The following is an 18,451-nucleotide window of genomic DNA, read 5'->3' as shown; positions in this document are numbered from 1 at the left end:
TGTGTGTTTACTGAGGGTCATGGACAGGACAAGGACTGAGTTTTGTGCTTGTGGATTTGCACATCTGAAAGGCTGTTTTCTTATATATGATTCTGGTTGCAGTTAAGGTGTGTGGGTTGTTTTGAAAACTGATACTAAAATCTGGTACGAAATAAAATGCAGTTACAGTGGGCTGAATATTCTCAAATAGAGCAAAGGTGTGATGGCAGCTTTTTTTTTTTTTTTTTTCTTTACTTAGGATTACTAGCATACTTGAAACCATAAATATAAGCTTGTTCCTCTTGGTAAACACTTGAAAAGGAGTAGAAATTCCAGTAAGTGCATATATGAATCACAGAATTTGAGTGTCACATTTTCACCTCTTTTTTTATAGGCAATTGCTGGTTACTTTGACGTATTTTTTGAGAAGAACTGCTGTAACAAGGTGAGTATTTGGGGTTATGCATTTTAAAAATATCATTGAGAGATGAGGATGGTGGTGTATTTTATTTTGCCTCAAGGTGTTTGGCAGTGGGTCTGTTTTGCTGTAAGACTTCATATGCATTTGTGTTTGGTAATTGATTGATGTGGTATGATATGAAAAAGGTTGTTTTTAATCAAACTCTTGAACTCTTCCATTGCAGGTCTTGTTTTCAACTGGTCCCCAGTGTACCAAAACACACTGGAAACAGACAATTTTTCTCCTGGAGAAGCCAATTCCTGTAGAAGCAGGTATATTTAAATTCAGTTGTGGTGCAACAGTGGTTGTGTTACAGTGCTGTTACCATTAAATCTAGATACAAAATACTTCCAAAATTACGTAAGTGTCAAAAAGAACTAGTAAATAAATCTTTCAGCTGCTCTTGGAGGAATTTTTTTGTCTCAGCAAAGCAGGGAAGTGTCTGTGTACAAAATTCTTGTTTAAAATTACACATAAATGTATGCATAAGTACCCTGTAAGTGGGCATATATCTTATACTTGTATAGCTCCATACTGTAAATTTGGTGAGAAAAGTTCTGTATCAAAGCATTTCTGATGCAGAAAATTGTAAGACCAGAACACTGCTATTGACATTCTCTTAATTTTGACATTGCTAATATTCTGAAGTGTCACATTTGTCAAGTGGTTGAACAGGATTTCTTGTAGCCCTTCTGAACTGTCCTGTGTTTAAAAGGATCATGAATATATGCATAAGTTGTATCTGTCATGGCGGGGTTACTCTGTAAAATGAAAACAGTTTAAAGAACTCACAGCCATGAACTTGAGCTGGTGAAGTATTGAATAGGTTAGTTTGATACACTGTAAATTTTTATAAATTGGTTAAGTACTGTAATAAGTTTCACCTTGAATTTGATGCAAGTAAAAAGGTTTTTGTTGTCATCAGGGATGAACAGAATTCGGATGATAAACTGTTGAGGTGAGGTTTTGAAGACTAAAGTGATGCTTGTTAGTGGTTTAATTAGTTCTATTTGTGAAGTCTTGAAAGCACATTTTTATACAAGTAGTCAAATATTCCTTGCTTTAGAGACCCGTATCCATGACCCTCATACAATGGTCATGCAAGAGGATGGATGTACAACAAGTCAAGAATTATAAGCCTTAACCTCTTACTCCTGTAGAACTTTCTTTCAGACTCTCACAGTCTTTTTATAATCAAAGGAAATTAAGTAATTAAATTTTTATGCTGTTATTTTGTTTTTGTCCAGTTGGCCACTAGATATTTACTCACCACTGTTGAACTCTCACCCAGTGATGAATCACTTGTCTTTGAGGGCCATTTTTCTTTACATACTAGCAGGACCAAAGGAGGAGCCTCCGAATGGGGCTCATTTCTGCTGGGCAGTTAATAAAGTCGTGGTAATAAGTGGTCCTGACCTGAACAGTTCATAAATAGACCAGACGTATTGGGGGAAAGGAATAGAAGTTGTGTGGATGCTTCTGCACTCAGTTGAACTTCCACAGTTGCCTCTTCCAGCTATCAGACATGACAACTTTTTACCAGGAGCTTCTTTCCTAAAGGCACTGAGGTCTGTGATATCTGACAAATCATTTCTGTCTTTCGTGCTTTGACTTTATATTCTTAAACAATTTTTATTTGCGCTTTCTTAGGTCCTGTCACTTGGGGTGCACCCGTGCTTTTGTGCATTCATAGTTGGCTTGTGTTCTCTTCAGATTCTGTTTCTAGACAAGGCTGACTAAGATCCCCTTGCTGCTACTCATTAAATCTCAATGTCATAGAGTGAATTTTTTTAAAGTGCAATGACATTTGTTAAAATATGCACATTATTTCATATTACAGAGATCATTTGACATTTTTCAGATCTGTGAAATTACTGGGAGGTGTGCCCCAGCCTAGAGTTCTAGTCTAGGTGTGGTGACTTTCTGAAGGCAGCTGCAGAAGCAATGTGCTCTGAAGCAGTGAACACAACCAAGTTGACCTTCAAGATGACTTGTGCTGTAACTCCCTCCTTCCTATTTTTTAGCTCATATTTCTTAACATTATTCCCATAACAAATCTTGTTACAGCTGTTTCTCTTTCTTTTTGCCTGTCTCCTTCTCTTTGTCCTTTTTTGAGTTCCCCTTTCCCATCCTTTTGCCCATTCTGTCTGGTTTTGTATCTACTATGAAATTACCACTTAAATCTAGGATTGTCTGCCTTTTGCTTCTAGTGTTAGAGAAGACTCTGAGAGAAACTCCTGATGTAATTTCCTTTTCTTTTGTAATCCCAGTCTTAATTTCTGTAGGATATTTGTTGCTCATGGGTGACATAAACCCATCAAGCAGAAGGTGCTTCCTGATACTTACATAGGAATGTATGTTAATTTATGTGATTTTTCTGGAAAAGCCATTCCCTCTGACTCTGATCCTTCTCCTTCATTGTTCCAAAAATCTTTTTCCCTCAAGACATGTTGTTGTAAGTACAGATTTCCCTATCTTACTTTTTTATATTCTTTTCTTTGTCAAAATAGTGACTTGAATATTCATCTGGATAATTTGTGCTTAGCTGTATTTTTTGTTTCTTCAGTCTTTCCATTTTATCAACTAAGCAAACTGTTCAAACTCATTTTGCAATCTATTTGAAGTTGCACTTCCAGCTGTTTCTCTTGTCCCCCTTGTTAATGAATTAGCACTGCTTATTACCACTTCTCATTCAGCCTGGTGTGTTGAACTGAGCTCCACTCTGAGTGCACTGAGCTTTTGAGGAAACTTTCTGTCTTCAAAAGGGCTTTCTTCGATGCAGGTTAACTGGAGGCAAAAGTAACTGTATTAGATTAAACACATTTGCATCCCTTAAGCCTTTACATCCATCCCTGTGTTTGCCAGCATTCATCAGCCCTCTGTCTAAATTCTTAGATTCAGAAATACATTATGGCCACGGGAGAAACAGCAAAGAAGATGCACTTGTGACTAAATATATTCCTAGAACCATTAAGGTTGGAAAAGACCTTTAGGATCATCGAGTCAAACCATTAACCCAGCACTTCCAAAGGCACCACTAAACCATGTCACTGGGTGCCACATCTACACTTCCCTGGGCAGCCTGTTCCAGTACTTTACAACCCTTTCCATGAAGAAATTTTTCCTAATGTCCAAGTTAAATCTCCCCTGGTGCAACTTGAGGCCATTTCTTCTTGTCCTGTTGCTCATTACCTGGGAGAAGACCAACTCTCACCTGGCTACAGCCTCATTCCAGGGAGTTGTAGAGAAGCCAGAAGGCTGCAGAGAGCCCTGAGCCTTCTTTTCTTCAGGCTGAGCCCCCCCATCTCCCTCAGCCGCTTCTCCTCAGACTTGTGCTCCAGAGCCTGCCCCAGCTCAGTTCCCTTCTCTGGACACGCTCCAGCACCTCAAAGTCTTTCTTGCAGTGAGGGACCCAAAACTGACCCCACGATTCGAGGTGGGGCCTCAGCGGTGCCCAAAACTGGGGGACAGTCACTGCCCTGGTCCTTTGTCCACCCTATTGCAGATCCAAGCCAGAATGCCATTGGTCAAGATAAACTCTTCTTTTTTCTGATAAATATGGGGAAATAAACAGAAATAATGCAGTTGGACTCTTGCAATAATCTGACCAGTGTTCCCATGATGGCATTCGCTTGTAGCTTTTTAATAGGTTGTGAAAGAGAAATTTGCTGGTAGAAAACACATTTTGTATGTTTTCTTCTTTTGAATGCATCTTTCAGATAGGGCAGTGGCTGTTTTTCCCCAGCGAAGAAAAATGGTTCCCTCAGATTTTTAATTCCGAGTAAAATAGTAAGGCTGACTAAAAGTCCCTTATCAGATGCTTTATAGCTTTTGGGGCTATGCCTGGAGTGGTTATAAAGCACTGATTGTGTTTGGTTTTGCTCTGTAAAAGAGGTTGAGCTTACAGATATCCAAACCTGCTGGGTATTTAACTGGAAAATGCTCCTTTATGCCATGGCAAAATTGTTTTGTTCTGCAGTGTGAACTAGCTAATTTTCTCAGCTGTTTGATGCCAGGTTATTTGTTGTAAAAATAGATCTATTTTCTCAGCCATAAAAAATACTGAATGTTTTGATCTATCCTAATGATAACAGAATCAAGCCAGTTGCAAGCCAAAGGATGGGCCTTGGAGCTCATCCTGCCTCCTTTGCCAGTCCTGCTGCAGCCTGCATTCCATGTTCGATGTTTATACATCTCTGGGATAAAGTGGGAGAGGTTAATTGTGGGTCCAAAGGTCTGGAGAGAGGCAATAAAATCTACACCTAATTAATACTTATGATTTGCTGCTGAGTTTCAGCTTGATACCTGTGGTAGATAGCTTTGTATATAATGGATATATTTAATGGATAATTTCTGTTCATTTAATTTAGATTTAATGTGTGAGTGGGGGATAGCCTCTTACTACTCGTGTTCTGAAAAGCCAGTCTTCTTCCTCATGGACTGTGACAAGAGACTTGAAACTGATTTTCAGTCAAGTCAAACAAAATAGCATCAGCATGTTGGATATGCTTTAACTGTTTAGCAAGCAATTAAAATTAAAGAAACTGGAGAAAGAAGCAATATATCCTGGGTTTTCTCAGACAAAACAATGATGTATTGTAGACCCCCCACAGAGTACCAGCCTTCTCTTAGAGCCTTTTTAATAGCTTGAACATGTCTTTATTTTGAAGATTGAAATTGAGATGCCAAAGCAGTATCTTTTTCTCGTTAGTGGTCCAAAAATGAGTCTCTTCCTTTTGTTGTTTGTTGAAATATTCCTGTTAAGCAAACAAAAAATCACATCATTCTTGTTTGGTTGTCTCAAGAATTTAGTAAATAAATTAAATGCTTACAAAAACTATTTTAAAAGGCCCACAGAATCTTTTCAGTAACAATGCATTAAGTTAAAACCCAGCTCTGTATGCAGGCAAATTCTATTAGCAATAAAACAGCCTATTGTCGGCATTTCCTGTTCTTGATATTGCCTTGCAGTGAAAATAAAACCTTGATTTGTTTTTCTGTGGTGTTAAAGGGGCTAGCACGGCAAAGCTGGAGCAGAACTCACATGACTAAGCTCCTGTAAAATCCTTGATTGTCTTTAACTCCCCAGTTTCTGTAATTGGAAAGCTGTTTGTAAATTTACAGACTGAAAAAATGATGATTTGTCTACTTAGACAGCACTATTAAAAGTAGGAAAACAATGCCGGCACGATTAATCTGTCTGAACGTTTTGATCCTATACTGAAATACTTCAATATTGTGCATCCCAGTTGGATAATTTGGTTCCTAATTAAGATTTTAGTGTCTGTTTTGCCTGTCTCCAGCTGCAACATGGTGTCTATAGAATTCTGTTTCTTGTTTATTTACAAGTGGCACCTCCAAAGGTGATGCTGGCTTTTAAAATCTAGTAAATGTTAAAACTTGAATTTTGAGGTCACACTAAGTCTGGCAAGTCTTATGTTGTATTTATCAAAATCTGCATTTTAAAATGATCCTGCTGACTTTTCAGAAACATTTTTAGGTGTTTTAGTGAGTTTCAGGCACTAAATTGAAAGAATCTCTTCCCATGGCTGTTCTGTCTCATTGAAAGATAATAGAAATTCCATATTTAGACAGGAAAACTTGGATGGACTGATGACACAGATGCCATTCTGTGTGCCTCCCTTTGCAAGTTCTGCAGCTGCAAGGGAATATGGTTCAAAGAGCAACAACAATCTGGTTTTCTCGGAATTTTGTCACATTGCTGAGAGGAAGCTTGGGACAAGGCTATACAGTTTAGAATCTCCACTACAAAAGGTGGTGAATTAAGCCTAGTTCTAGGTGAGTGAGTTTGGCCACTGCAGCTCTACATTGAGGAGGAGCTTGCATTCATCATTCATGTGGCAACTCTTTGTGGTACCCGAGGTGTCTGGGATTCTCTGTCACCTGCAGTGCACACAGGTTACCTCAGGCAGCCACACAAGCCTGCCTTGCCTTGCTCAGCTGGCAGTTCAGACTTCTTCACAGCAGCCTCATTCCTAGGCTGTCTTGAGCAGTTGCAACACGTCAGTTTGGTGCAAAAACTCTTCAGAAAATATAGTCAGAGCATGAAAGGAAAAGACAGAACCTCGGGATAGTTTCAGCAGAGGGTGAACAGTGATGCAACAGAAAGGATTTGGCAAACAAAAGTAACTTTTATAAAAGTAGCCAGCCCAGCAGAAGGGTTATCACAGATCAGATGGATGGTACCAAAAGGCAGTGGCTGCTGCTCAGAACAGAAACTGCTCGCTGGATCACACTGGGTTGGAGATGCAGTAGAAGTGGCCAAAGGGGAAGAAGGTGGCAGTCTCTGCACAGCTGCAGGTGCCTGCAGGTTAAGAAGATTAATGGGTGGATTAAGGATAAGTTCCTGAGTTTAAGGGAAGTGCTCTTGGTCCCACCACAAACTGTTTCAGTCTTTTCTTGTTTTCCATTTTCAGAAGATAGATGGTATCTGGAAACTGCTTTCTACCCAGCTCTTCCAGACTCTTTTGAGACTTGTTGGTTTTTCTGTTGCATGCTAGAGCTCAGTGTTGCATTAGATAGCAGGTCCAGTTATTTCAACTAGATTGTGGTTAAATTGTTAGCCTCCAGCAAGGACAACCTCACTGTGAAGAGCGGTATCAAATCTTCCTGCTTTGTGACTGGGAGGGCACAAACCCACTCAGTGGTTCTTTACAGTGTAGGGGATTTGTAAAGGTACTTTTCACCAGCAGTTCAGTAGTTAAGGTGTCTTTAGCCCAAAGCCACTGCAGTTTTCTAGTGGCTCTCTGAAACAATTCCAGTGAGCTCTTTCATAAGTTTCTTAAATTCAGAATTTAAGAATTTAATTTCTGGGGTTCAGAATAAATAATGGTTTGAGTACTGTGTTCTTACTTGTCCCACTGTTAGCTTCATCAAACTCCTCCATGGGAAGAAAAGAAGGAAACCTGAAAGACCTTGATTGCTGGCTGCCTTTGGTAACTCTTTGAGTCTTTTTTGTGATCAAAGAGGGAGAAGACACCAAGTTGTATTGAAAGGCAGGGTAGTTCCTCACATTACATGCCATGGGGCTTTTCAAGCTTTAAGTGCATGTTATGGATATGCATGCAAGGGACTGTAGAATCTTTGGTTTTGATCAAATCCTTTATAGACTGAAAAAACATGATTTGTTGGGCCTGAACACTGTTGGTGATCCTGGGATCTCTGCACTGAGAGAGACCTTGGCTCACAGACTGCAGGCTGGCCCCATGTGTGATTGTATTGCACAAACATAAGTGACAGATGCAATTGCTTACAGTTTTACTGGTGGTAAAAGTCAGAACCAAAATAAACTGGTTTGAGTGTCCAGAGCACGTGCACTATAGAGCCTGCAACCAGACATGCATTATGTGATATGATTATGAGTCAGTATGGACATAGGGGTGTATTTTTCCTGCACTTGCCAAGCTTATACCGCACTTCTCCTGAACTCTTGTGCTTTTTCCATTTGGGGAAAAATTTCAAGCCTCCCCAGGGGATAATAAAAATGCAGGGAGGGGATGGTAATGGATTCAGTTTTGTCCTAATCAAACTGCAATGGCACTGTGTGGTTTACTTGCATTCAGCTGAGCGTGATAAGAGCAAGGTGATGCAGCTGAGTCCCAGAGACAGCTTCCTCCAGGCAGCTCCTAGGACAGAGAATGGGGGAAAACATCCGTCATTTTCTATCTACATGACATTGATTAATTGTTCAGAACTGCCTTTCTGTTACTGCTGTTGTTTGCTTCAGCCCTTGGAAAAGGCTGCTCAGAAAAGCAGATTTAATGTGGTTACAGCATAAGGAATAGCTGGGGAAAATTGAATGGAATGCTTTGTTTCATTAACTGTTTTTGCAAGCAGAATCTGGGGGTTCTGTCCTATGAAGTCAGCTATTTCTAAAAATTACATTTAAGTTTTTGCTTTGTTTTATTGTTTTGTATTAATGTTTTAAATGGGAAAATTGAAGTACGGATTAATTGAAATAATAGAATTTTAGTTCTCAGAGGCTCTTTACTCTTACTGAATTGTTATCACAGGATGTTAAAATAAATCAAGTAGGTAATTTTGTAGCAGTTTTGAAAATCTGTGTGTTCAAATTCGGTTAAATTTCCTAGCTGGAGTGAGACTATAATGCCCTTTTTTCTTTATCTTGTCCTTATGTCTGGCAAACCTGTCTCTGTTAAAATAATCTGTGAAACCATTTTCACAATTCTCTGCAAATTGCATTGTGTGATGTCAGTCTTTTGATTCCTCATAACAAAACAGGAATTGTAGTGGAATCTCCAGCTAACTGTCACATGAGAAAAAACAAAACCAAAATGATAAAAAAATTTTTTTCTCCTCATCCTTGGTACTACAGTCATTCTTGCTGATAAGCCTTCTTTGATATTTGTACTGCAGCCTTTGACAAAATGTCCTGCATTTATAATTCATAATTTGAACTTTCTGACAGTTTACTGTTTGTGGATGCAACTGAGAATTCTGCCAAATGGAGCCCTCCAAAATTCTTCCTGAATTTGAAACTAGCTTAGTTTTGAAATTACTATTTGTTTCCATTTTTGCAGTAAGAAAGCTTTTTAGCAGGATATTAGCAATGGCTTTTAAAATCACAGTGAGTAATGAACAGCTGGAAAATACTTTGGATCCAGTGAGATAGAAAAGTAGCAGCAGTGGATGTGGCTGGTGTGAGGGATGAAGATGAATGGGGCGAGGGAGGCCTGATGGGAGAGGAGCAGGGAACTTACTGCTGTAGATTGGGATCATGGCCTGCTGTAATGTGTTCAGCAAATCATCTGTTAGGATGTAGCTCTTCTGGGTATGAAATGATGGGATGAGGTGGCTCAGCAGTGGACTTCCTGAATGTACAAATTTACAAATGTGCGTGTTTCTATTTGATGGGTTCCTAATTTACAAATATTCCTTAAATGACAGGTCTTAATAAGGACTGAAAAGGAATTGAGAGTAGGTTTTTAAAAGCATTCACTCTGGATGTGACTGAAGGACATACCTATCAGCTCAGGACATTGACACTTTGTAAAACAAAACCTGCAATTAGTAATGTATACACTTGAAATGCCACAGAGATTTCTGTGGTAGTTTCCTTCCAGATAAAAAAAGTACCCAGTCAGAACTTAAATGAAATGCAGTGCAAATACAAACCACATGGCCCATACAGTAGGAGGGGAATAGGCTTCTGTGCCTGCATGGTTTCACCCCAAGATGGTGACTGTATCCAAGGGATACAGTGGCTTTCCCCAGCCACGAGTGAAATATTTGGCATATCAGCAATTTGGGTGAACCTCTGAGAAGTGAAGCATCCAACACAACTCAGCACTTCTCCACGTTTAACTGCAGTTAGTTTGACTTAGGTTTGTTATCAAGAGCTTCGAAAACTTAAACTTTTGTAGACTTTTAAAATTCTGATTGATTGGTAACAGCTTCTCATGCAACATGGATGCAATGCATCTTTGGTTACTGTGAGTCATTCAATACTGTAACCAGAGCAATTTCCTTCTTACTTTTGCAGGAGAGGCCCTGAGAGGAAAGATCACAGTCCGCAAGAACAGAAAGGATCCGCGGTCCCTCTTCATCACCCTTTCAGTGAAGGACGCACAGCAGACCTACAGCCTTCAGTGAAACTCTGTCCATGTCTGGGAAGTGTTCAATTCAAATGCTATGTTTGACTGCTGATAAGTGTTTTGAAATATCCAAAAATGGTAAACTCTTTGGTTTGTGTGTGTGTGCACACACAAGGATATGGAAAAGTTACCTAGAACCAAGATTTACGACAAAATCAGATTCTGCTGCTTCACGTGATGTGAGGAAAGCAAGAAAGATGGGTTTGGGTTACCTGAGACTGCTGGGTGAGGAAAAATGAGCTTAAAGTCTTGCTGTAAGGAACAATAAATATGATCTCTCAGTAGTGTTTTATTCTTCCACTGGCAAAATCCTTGTATAGTATTTTTTTATGAAAGAAGCAGCTCAATCATGTGTCAGTGCACTTCAGCAGTAGCTGGAAAATCCCAGTGGGAATAATTTTGGAATTCCAACTGCAAGACAGCAGCAACAAAGAAGGTATTTTTATTACACTTCTGCAATTTAAAAGTTGTACACATTTCAGTTACATTTGTCTAAATAAATGAACCCAGTGTGATATATATAATGCAGTTGCTACTTTCCTTGTGTTCTGTGTAATTGGAAATTCTGTCTATCCTGTGATGGCTCATTTATTTGTGCCTACAGTTTTTTCTCTACTAACCTGTCGGGGCATAGGTGGATGGAAGTGTGTATTTTAGCAGCTTTAGGAAAAACACAACAAACAAATAGCAGTTGCTGGAAGGGTGGGTTTGGTTTCACTCCTGTGGACAGTCAGGGGTTGACTTCAAGGGAGGGGGGTGCATGTAGATATTCATTCCTATGTGAAAGCTGTTGAATTCCCTTTAGACCCCTTAAATGCCCTGATTAACATGTGGATGTTCAGGAGCTCAGCTCACATAACAGGAATGCTCAGGTGCTGAACACCTGGCCTGGGCAGCTCATTCCAGAGGTGTGAGGCAGAGCCACCCGTGTGGGCACCTTGGCTGTTGTGTTCACCCACTAGCGAGTGTGAATTCATTGCTCACACTGATTTTAGATCCCTAAGTTTATGCAAGCGAGACTGCACACAGTTTATAAATTCTATTTTCAGGATAGGCTTTAATATAAAAAAACTTCATAAAAAACGAGACAGTTGCACACACAGAAAAAACGAAAGATGCAAGTTTTATTTCCCAGTAGTCTCTGAGAAGTGTGAATGCTCTACAGTGATAAACACATGTGAGTCTCAATGAGCTGCTAGCATTTTTCCTGCTTGGTGACATATATCCGTTTTGGTCTTGTTCAGGGCTCTTCCAGTTTGAATTTTTTTATACTTCTGCAGATTCTATGTTTGTGTAAATGCTGCCATAGAAGACAAGAAGGGAAGAAAAAGAATGAAAAGGGATAGCAGTGCAAAGCCTGGTAGAGAGTTTGTGTAGGCTTGGGTTGCAGGGCTAAAAATGAAGACAAAAAAAGCTTGAAAATGTGTAAAAGAAAAAGGTAAATGCTATTATAAAATAAATAAATAAATCCCCAAAAACCCAAACTCTGCCAAGAACAGAGGATTTGGTATCATCTAACCAGTGGGAAAATGTTCTGAAAAGACTTTCATTAATGTAAAGCCTGAGGAGGGTCATTTGATAAAGGCACTGGATTTTCAAAGAATTTCAAGTGAACATTGATCTAATAGCCAGTGTCTCACAGCATGCTGTGGAAATAACCCATCAATTATAGGGGGCTTTTTTCAGTCTAGCACTTGTAAAATATGGGATTCATCTGACAGCACAATCAGTTATTTACATTTCCTAATTGTTACTCAAATAATTGAATATTGTGGGAAACGTGATCAATAACTACTCTCTTAAAGGAATTCTAATGATTGAATCTGAGGCAGAAAAGTGGAAAGTAACTACTTAGGGTAGAAATGCCCTTGAATTTATCCAGTAAGAGATAGTAATCCTTCATACAAATGTGATCCTTTATTCTAAGGCACATGGTCAATGTGGCCAAAGATGCAAATAATCTGTAGTTGAATCAAAAATTAATAAATAAACAAAATAGTGTGAAAATGGCTGGAATTCTGCATAACTCATGGAAACATTTCTTCCTCCAGGTGGTAGGAACAACTTGTTCATCAGTCATTGGTGTTTCAAATTTTTAAATATTTTTTAGCAATTAGGGTAGTCACAATTTCAGACCTCAGTTTATTACTTCAGTGTGTGCTCCTGTATTCAGAACAGAAAGAAAAAAGTAAGTTGCAGAGAACCTGAATTTCACTTATCTGACAGCATTTGTCTGTTACACCAGCTGATATAAATGGAGCTGGTTTACCACACAGGTTTTATTTTCTTAGCAGCAACATCTTACATGACAAAGTCTTTTCTTCTTCCTGACTAGGAAGTATCAAAATTATATATCCTATGGGTTAGATCTCTGTAACTTTGAAATTCAAGTGAGGCATTTATTTACCTGCCTGTAGGTTACGGACGGGTTCGGTCGGGACAGTCGGTGACGGAGACGAGAGATCTCTATAGTCTGATCTTGGGACATAGGCGGTTTATTGCAAAGGGCGTGGGTATGGGGGCACTGCTCAGAGCTGCCAGACTCAGCTCTGAGCAGGCCCAAGAGAGCAAGAGAGTGAGCGGGTAAGTAAAGAGAGAGAGAGAGTGTAAGAGCAAGAGTGGAAGCGGAAGTGTCTGAAGTCCTGGTTACAATACAATAAATCATCTTCTGTACTGAATATTCTAATTGTCACTAACCAATCTAATACAAGATACAAATCCTATAGCATTTACATACAGCCTATAAGAGTTCTTATATTACCATAGAGTGTTACATCTTAACTCCTAAAAACTACTCTTTGGACCCCTTCTGCTGAGCTAGTAGGGTCTGCTCTGACCCTTGGACCTGCCTGCAAGCAGAGGGTATTGTTCAATCAAGAGGGGATTACCTTCAGTCGGCCATACCATTGTTTTCCAGTTGTTCGGTAACTAAGACTTGGTATTTCAAAAGTGGCTTTCATTTCGATGTTGCCTGTAGTTTTCATATTCCCAAAATCTTTTGTCAGGCAATCATATTTATAAGGCTTTCCTGTTTCATCTTCCCCAACACCTGCCTCTCTTAAGAAATCTGCTTTCTCCTGTTTCTTCCCTCTGCTTCCCTGGTACTGCTATGGACAGATGCAGGTTTTGATGCAGAAGCAAAAACCCCACTGGAGGTGGCTGCTCTCCCCTGGATTCTTGTCTGACATGATGCACAGAGCTGTTTGCTGTTGGCTCCTTTCCAGAGCATCTCTCTTGTGCCTGGCCTTTGGCTTTCTCCTGCTCTGGATTTGGTGCTGGTTTTCATTTTGTTTGAACTTCTAACATGCCCTGACAGCATTCCCTGATTTCTGATGACCAGATCTGTCCCATCCTAGGCTGCTCCTCTTCTCCCTGATCCTTTTCATTTGAAATGTTGAATGTGCAGCTGATTCTTGGGAGGTGCAACAACCCCTGTACAAATTTAATCCTTGCTTCAGCAACCAGTGCTGCCCAGAGCATGCTTGATTTGCAGGTATAGCAGAAATGGGATGCAGATGCAATAAGACAGATACAGACAAAGGGTTGTCACAGGCCTTGAAATGTATGAGTAAGTTGTTGTTGCTAATGGAGACCTGCTAAAGCACATTAAAAAATGTGGGTCTATGATGCATATCTAGGAAGATATAAAGAAAAAATGAATACAACGATGGGTAATTTCAGGTCAGTTGTCAGGTGCGTGAAGAAATACAAGATGGAATTATGATACCTTCCTTAATGTGTAATTTTATGCATAAACAGAGCCTTTTCTTCAACATCAGAAAATTTAGGATCCTTAATTCACTTTATATAAATTCATTTTTGGAAACTTGCACTCAGCAAAAGGCAAATGAATACATGGGGGTAACGGCGTGTCTTTTCCAAGAGGATAAAATTTGCCTGCCCCAAATTGCAGGTGGCAACTACAAATTTAATGTTAAAGTGCCTTCATTTGCAAAACCAGGGAACCTGCATGGTAGGAATTAGCAGTGTCATGTAAGTTTGTATATGTGAGTGGTTTTGGGGGGTTCAGGGTTTTTTTTTTTTTGAAAGTATGTTTTTGCTGTGCTTAACAATGAAGTCCAGCACTTCTGAAGAGCATTGCATGGACAGAAGTTTTGAATGTTTAGTCCCATAGTTAACCTTTTTCTCAAGGAGTGTTCTTAACTAGCAGCTATCAATCTCTGTTCATGCTGAAGCAATTTACGTTATACTTAGCCCAAAGTCAGAGGAGTTAGATTGACCAGTGATTCATAAAAGTTCTCTTATTATTCAGATAAAAACTGAAGGTTGGCCTGCCACCTTCTTGCAAATCTTTGCCCAGAGTCTGTGTACTTGAAGATAAATAACCCACCTGAAAATGGTGTGGATGCTCACAGCTCTGCTTCTTATTTAGATGTTAATGATATGTTGTTTTTTGGTTTGTTTTTAATCTTGTCTTCTGCAGTGCTTTTAAATGTTTAGCTAAGCTGTAAAATTATCTTGCTGCTTCTACCCATCAGAGAGCAGCTGAGCAAGACTGACAAACTTGGAAGCTTCTGGTCCTTGGTTACTGAATGACTCTTCAGTGAGCACCATGCTGGGGGCTCTTAATAGGATTTTTGTGTGTACACCTCAGTTTGACCTTCTAAATTCTGTCCTGTGGGGTGTGTTGTAATGAGACAGATCCAGCTTCTGTGATCCAGAGAAAAGCAAAGCCTCAATTTCAAATAAAGCTCTATGGAGGATTCGGAGAGCTGGTTTGGGAGATATAGCCTCTAACTAAAAATGTAGGCTGCCAGCAAGGTTTGAAGAGTTTTATTTCAAGGATGTTTCTCTGCTCTCTGTTTAATAGTGCCTGAAGTTCCCAGTAGTAATGACTCTTAGCATTTTCTGTCCCTGGTTTAAATTATCTGAAGGAAAAATTGCAGAAGTGTGTCTTCCCCGAGGTTTGTGCAATGACACAGCCCAGCTATGGCTGGCTGGAAGAGGTAGGAGGGGGAGTTGGAAGATCAAGGGTTGACAGTAAAGGCTTCTCTGAAGACTAAAGTGATAATTTTATTTTTAGAAACCAGGTTTAAAGGTACAGTTTGCTACTGCTTTTACTACATTGATTACCTGCATAGTAATGGCACTTAGGAGTTTTCAAAGGCAACCAAAAATAAAGTCATCGGCATGTGTCTGAATACACAAACTTTCCAAGAGATTGCAAAGACATTTTACATTATTTTGTTTATCCAGGCATTGACAGATGTTAAAGCTGGTGAAGTAGTGACATCTAATTGAAAGACAAATACCTTAATACATGGAAAGGCAAGGGAAATTTGAGGGAAAATCTGGCTTCTTAGTGTTATGAGCACTGCAGACAAATTTGCAGAAGGACTTACATGATTAAATAGGTGTAGAAAACATCCAGTTTGAATTGCTTTTATATAATTGGGCAGAAACCTGAAGATGGTTCGGTTTTCCAAGTTTAGTAAAAGTTTAAACAGATGCTGTTTGATTTTTTTTTTTGACCTTATTTAAAATTCATAGGTAGATAATTAACTTCACAGGGAAAAGTGGTATTTTTAATGGTATTGCTGAGCAGCAAAGACAAAAGGAGAAGCCTTCCTGCTAGTGAGGTACCATGCACCCAGAAGTTGTTAATAGGGTACTTAAAAAGCTCGTGCTTTTTCAGCACCTGAATGTGTGTCTGTTTCCCAGTGCCCACTTAGCTCAGAATTTTTATCTGCTTTGCTTAGTCCCATATATCAAAATAGAAACAAACTTCATTTCTATCTCTTTCTAAATGGCAAGGGTGTTGCTGGATTTCTTTGAATTACTAATGCATCCAGGTTCCAGCACTCTCTGAACTCCTCCATGATGAATGAAAAGGACTCACTCATCCCATGGAAAAATTCTACCATGAAACAATCAATTTCCGGATTTATAACATTTCTGTTGCTGTTCCTCTAACAATTAACCAAAGTAAAATAAAAGACTCTTAATGAGAGCGATAACAAATTAAAGAGGAATAAAGCTTACTCAACATGTTAATTCTATTTTCCACTTGGGTACTACTCAAAACATCAGTGCAAACAGAGTGAGAGCAAATATGTCCCATGGAAAGCAGACTGGCTGAAGTTAGCCTTTCACAAGTAAGAACTACAACCCAAATAAAATTATTCTCCTTGGATTCAATTGGCAGATGCTAAAATAATCCCCCTTCACATGGTGATTTGAGAGGCTTTCCAAATGATTTTGTTTTCTTCCAAGGAGAAATGGGTGAAACACGGGGTACCCATTTTTTCAAGGTTTTTTTTCTTACCTTTTTGGCATTTTGATACATGATCCCTTCCTATACAAAAGAATGGATAGATTTTTTCCAAAGTGACTTGCATTAACTGAGAGAGATCACATCTGCACCCCAGAGCAGTGTGCAATGAGGAACAAGCTGTGAGTGATTCAAGTACTTAGAGGATACTCACATCCGGGAAGTTACCTCTGGTGAAAACCCTTCTCGTGGACATAATGCCAGTGCTACTACAATATAATCTGTGCCAGGTGTGCGCCTCTTGGGATCACTGCACCTGGCTTAATTTGTTTAACACTTGAGCAGGTGATATTCATAGACTAGAATTAGAGATAAATAAATAAATAAACAAATAAATAAATGCAAATCTGTAAAATTGACACAGTTCATCCAGTATTGTCCAAACTAATTAATAGATATTTGCTTCACCCTTCAGAACAGTCACTCTCTAGTACCTCTGATTGCAGTACTTTTCATTATAAAGTCAGTCTTGCTAAGAATTTTAGCTTTTGCTTCTATTTCCCTGAGTGTTACAGGCTGCCTGGATGAAAGAAAGAGCTCTAGGGTGGCAGGAGGGAAAGTGAGCTGGTGGGAGACACACCAGAAGACCAAAGGTCCTGGGTGGCACAAGGAGCTCCCTTGAAGGAGTGTTGATCCACTTTGGGTAATGATTTAGGTAATTAAACCTGAAATACAAGTATGATTCGGTAAGTAGAATTGAATTTTGATTTAACCTTCTGATGGGTTATGCAAAGAGAGGAGCATTGAAAAGAGGGAATTTCTTAATAATATTGACTCCTGTCACAGCACTGGACATTCTTGGAACAAAGGCTACTCAACTGGAAAATTGGATATGAGGAGGAGGAGGAGGAGGAGGACTTCTCTGTGACTCAGATGTTAAACTGTGCTGTACTGCTTGCTTGGGAATTAATACAAAGCCTTGCACTGAGGAGAAAAAGCAGTGCAAAGTTTCTTGCCTCATACTAATACATGCACTGATGTTAATTTGGGGAGCATTGTGCCTGTAGAGCAGTCACAGCTCTTGTGTTTGTGGAGACCCCAAAATGGATTTAGCTTAGAGAATAACAGATGTTATGGGGTGTCCCCAGAGGTAGAAATAATGCTGTTACCATTGGTTTGCAGTGAGTTTGAGCTCCTTTGGGGTGCCAGGTGACAATGACCTGGGCTGAGCAGCCTAGCTGGGACAGGCATCCCCAATCTTTTTAACTTCTCACCTGGAATAAACCGACATCCTTTGCAAATGACAGCAAATTGCAGCAGGGAACACACTGCCAGCTGAGGAAAATGGAAGGAGAGGTGTTTGGTTAACCCAGGAAGGTTAATGTTGTCAGAAACAGAGGATGTTGAGGTAAAAATGCTAAGATCCTTATTCAATTATCAAACTATTCAGCTCTGATCAAAATTTTCTGAACTGACTAGGGATTTTAATTTTCTCTTTTTTTTTTTATTGCTCTGATGAAACTGAGATTTATATTTTTACTAAAGTTTGCCTTTCTGAATGCAAGCTCCTCAAAAACCTGAAGGCAACCTCCTTTGTAGTGCCTTTAGTGACAGATAGTTTAAAATTTTTTCCTCTAAAACAGACTTCCAGAATGTCATTTCTTCAGAAAAGGTTGATCTATGTTCTATATTTAAAAGATGTCATGCTTTTTCTCATCTTCCTATGTTAAAAAAGCCCCACAAGCAGATGACATGCTATAAGGGTGGGAGTAAACACTCAATCTTTCATGGCTTTCAGATGTCCTTTTAATCCGTTGTTTTGGTCAATTCTTAAGTTAAAACCTAAATGGTTTTAACTTTAAATCTGGCTAAGGAATAACCATGGAGTTAAGGTTGTGGCTGAGCCCAGCCCTTAATGGAATTTTGTGGTTTTCACACAGAACTACTTTTCTGAATCAGATGTTTCATGCCTGACTTATTCATCCATGTGACAGTTAATTACTTTTGAAGTAATTGAGACGTTTGAAGGAAGTAGGTAAGAGAGCTGTCAGCAGGAAAACCTCCACAAAATCAATATTATAACATCATCTGGCACGGGCTGCCCAGAAAAGTTGAGGATGCCCCATGCCTGGAAGTGTCCAAGGC

The 18,451-nt window shown here is 39.4% G+C and overlaps 1 protein-coding gene across 1 annotated transcript in view; it reads left to right on the top strand.

The window, feature by feature from the left end:
* Nucleotides 1-10,602, top strand: part of PRMT3 (protein arginine methyltransferase 3) — a 55,244-nt gene extending 44,642 nt beyond the window's left edge. The window contains exons 13-15 of the mRNA XM_048307644.1: nucleotides 374-424; nucleotides 624-711; nucleotides 9,963-10,602. Of these exons, the coding sequence (XP_048163601.1) occupies nucleotides 374-424; nucleotides 624-711; nucleotides 9,963-10,072 (249 nt within the window). The 3' untranslated portion in view covers nucleotides 10,073-10,602. The remainder of the gene's footprint in view (nucleotides 1-373; nucleotides 425-623; nucleotides 712-9,962) is intronic.
* The last annotated feature ends 7,849 nt before the right edge of the window (nucleotides 10,603-18,451 follow it).

Source organism: Corvus hawaiiensis, chromosome 6, assembly GCF_020740725.1.
Source record: "Corvus hawaiiensis isolate bCorHaw1 chromosome 6, bCorHaw1.pri.cur, whole genome shotgun sequence".
NCBI lineage: Eukaryota > Metazoa > Chordata > Aves > Passeriformes > Corvidae > Corvus > Corvus hawaiiensis.
Note: the sequence above shows the minus strand (reverse complement) of the source record. Positions and strands in the feature narration are given on the sequence as shown.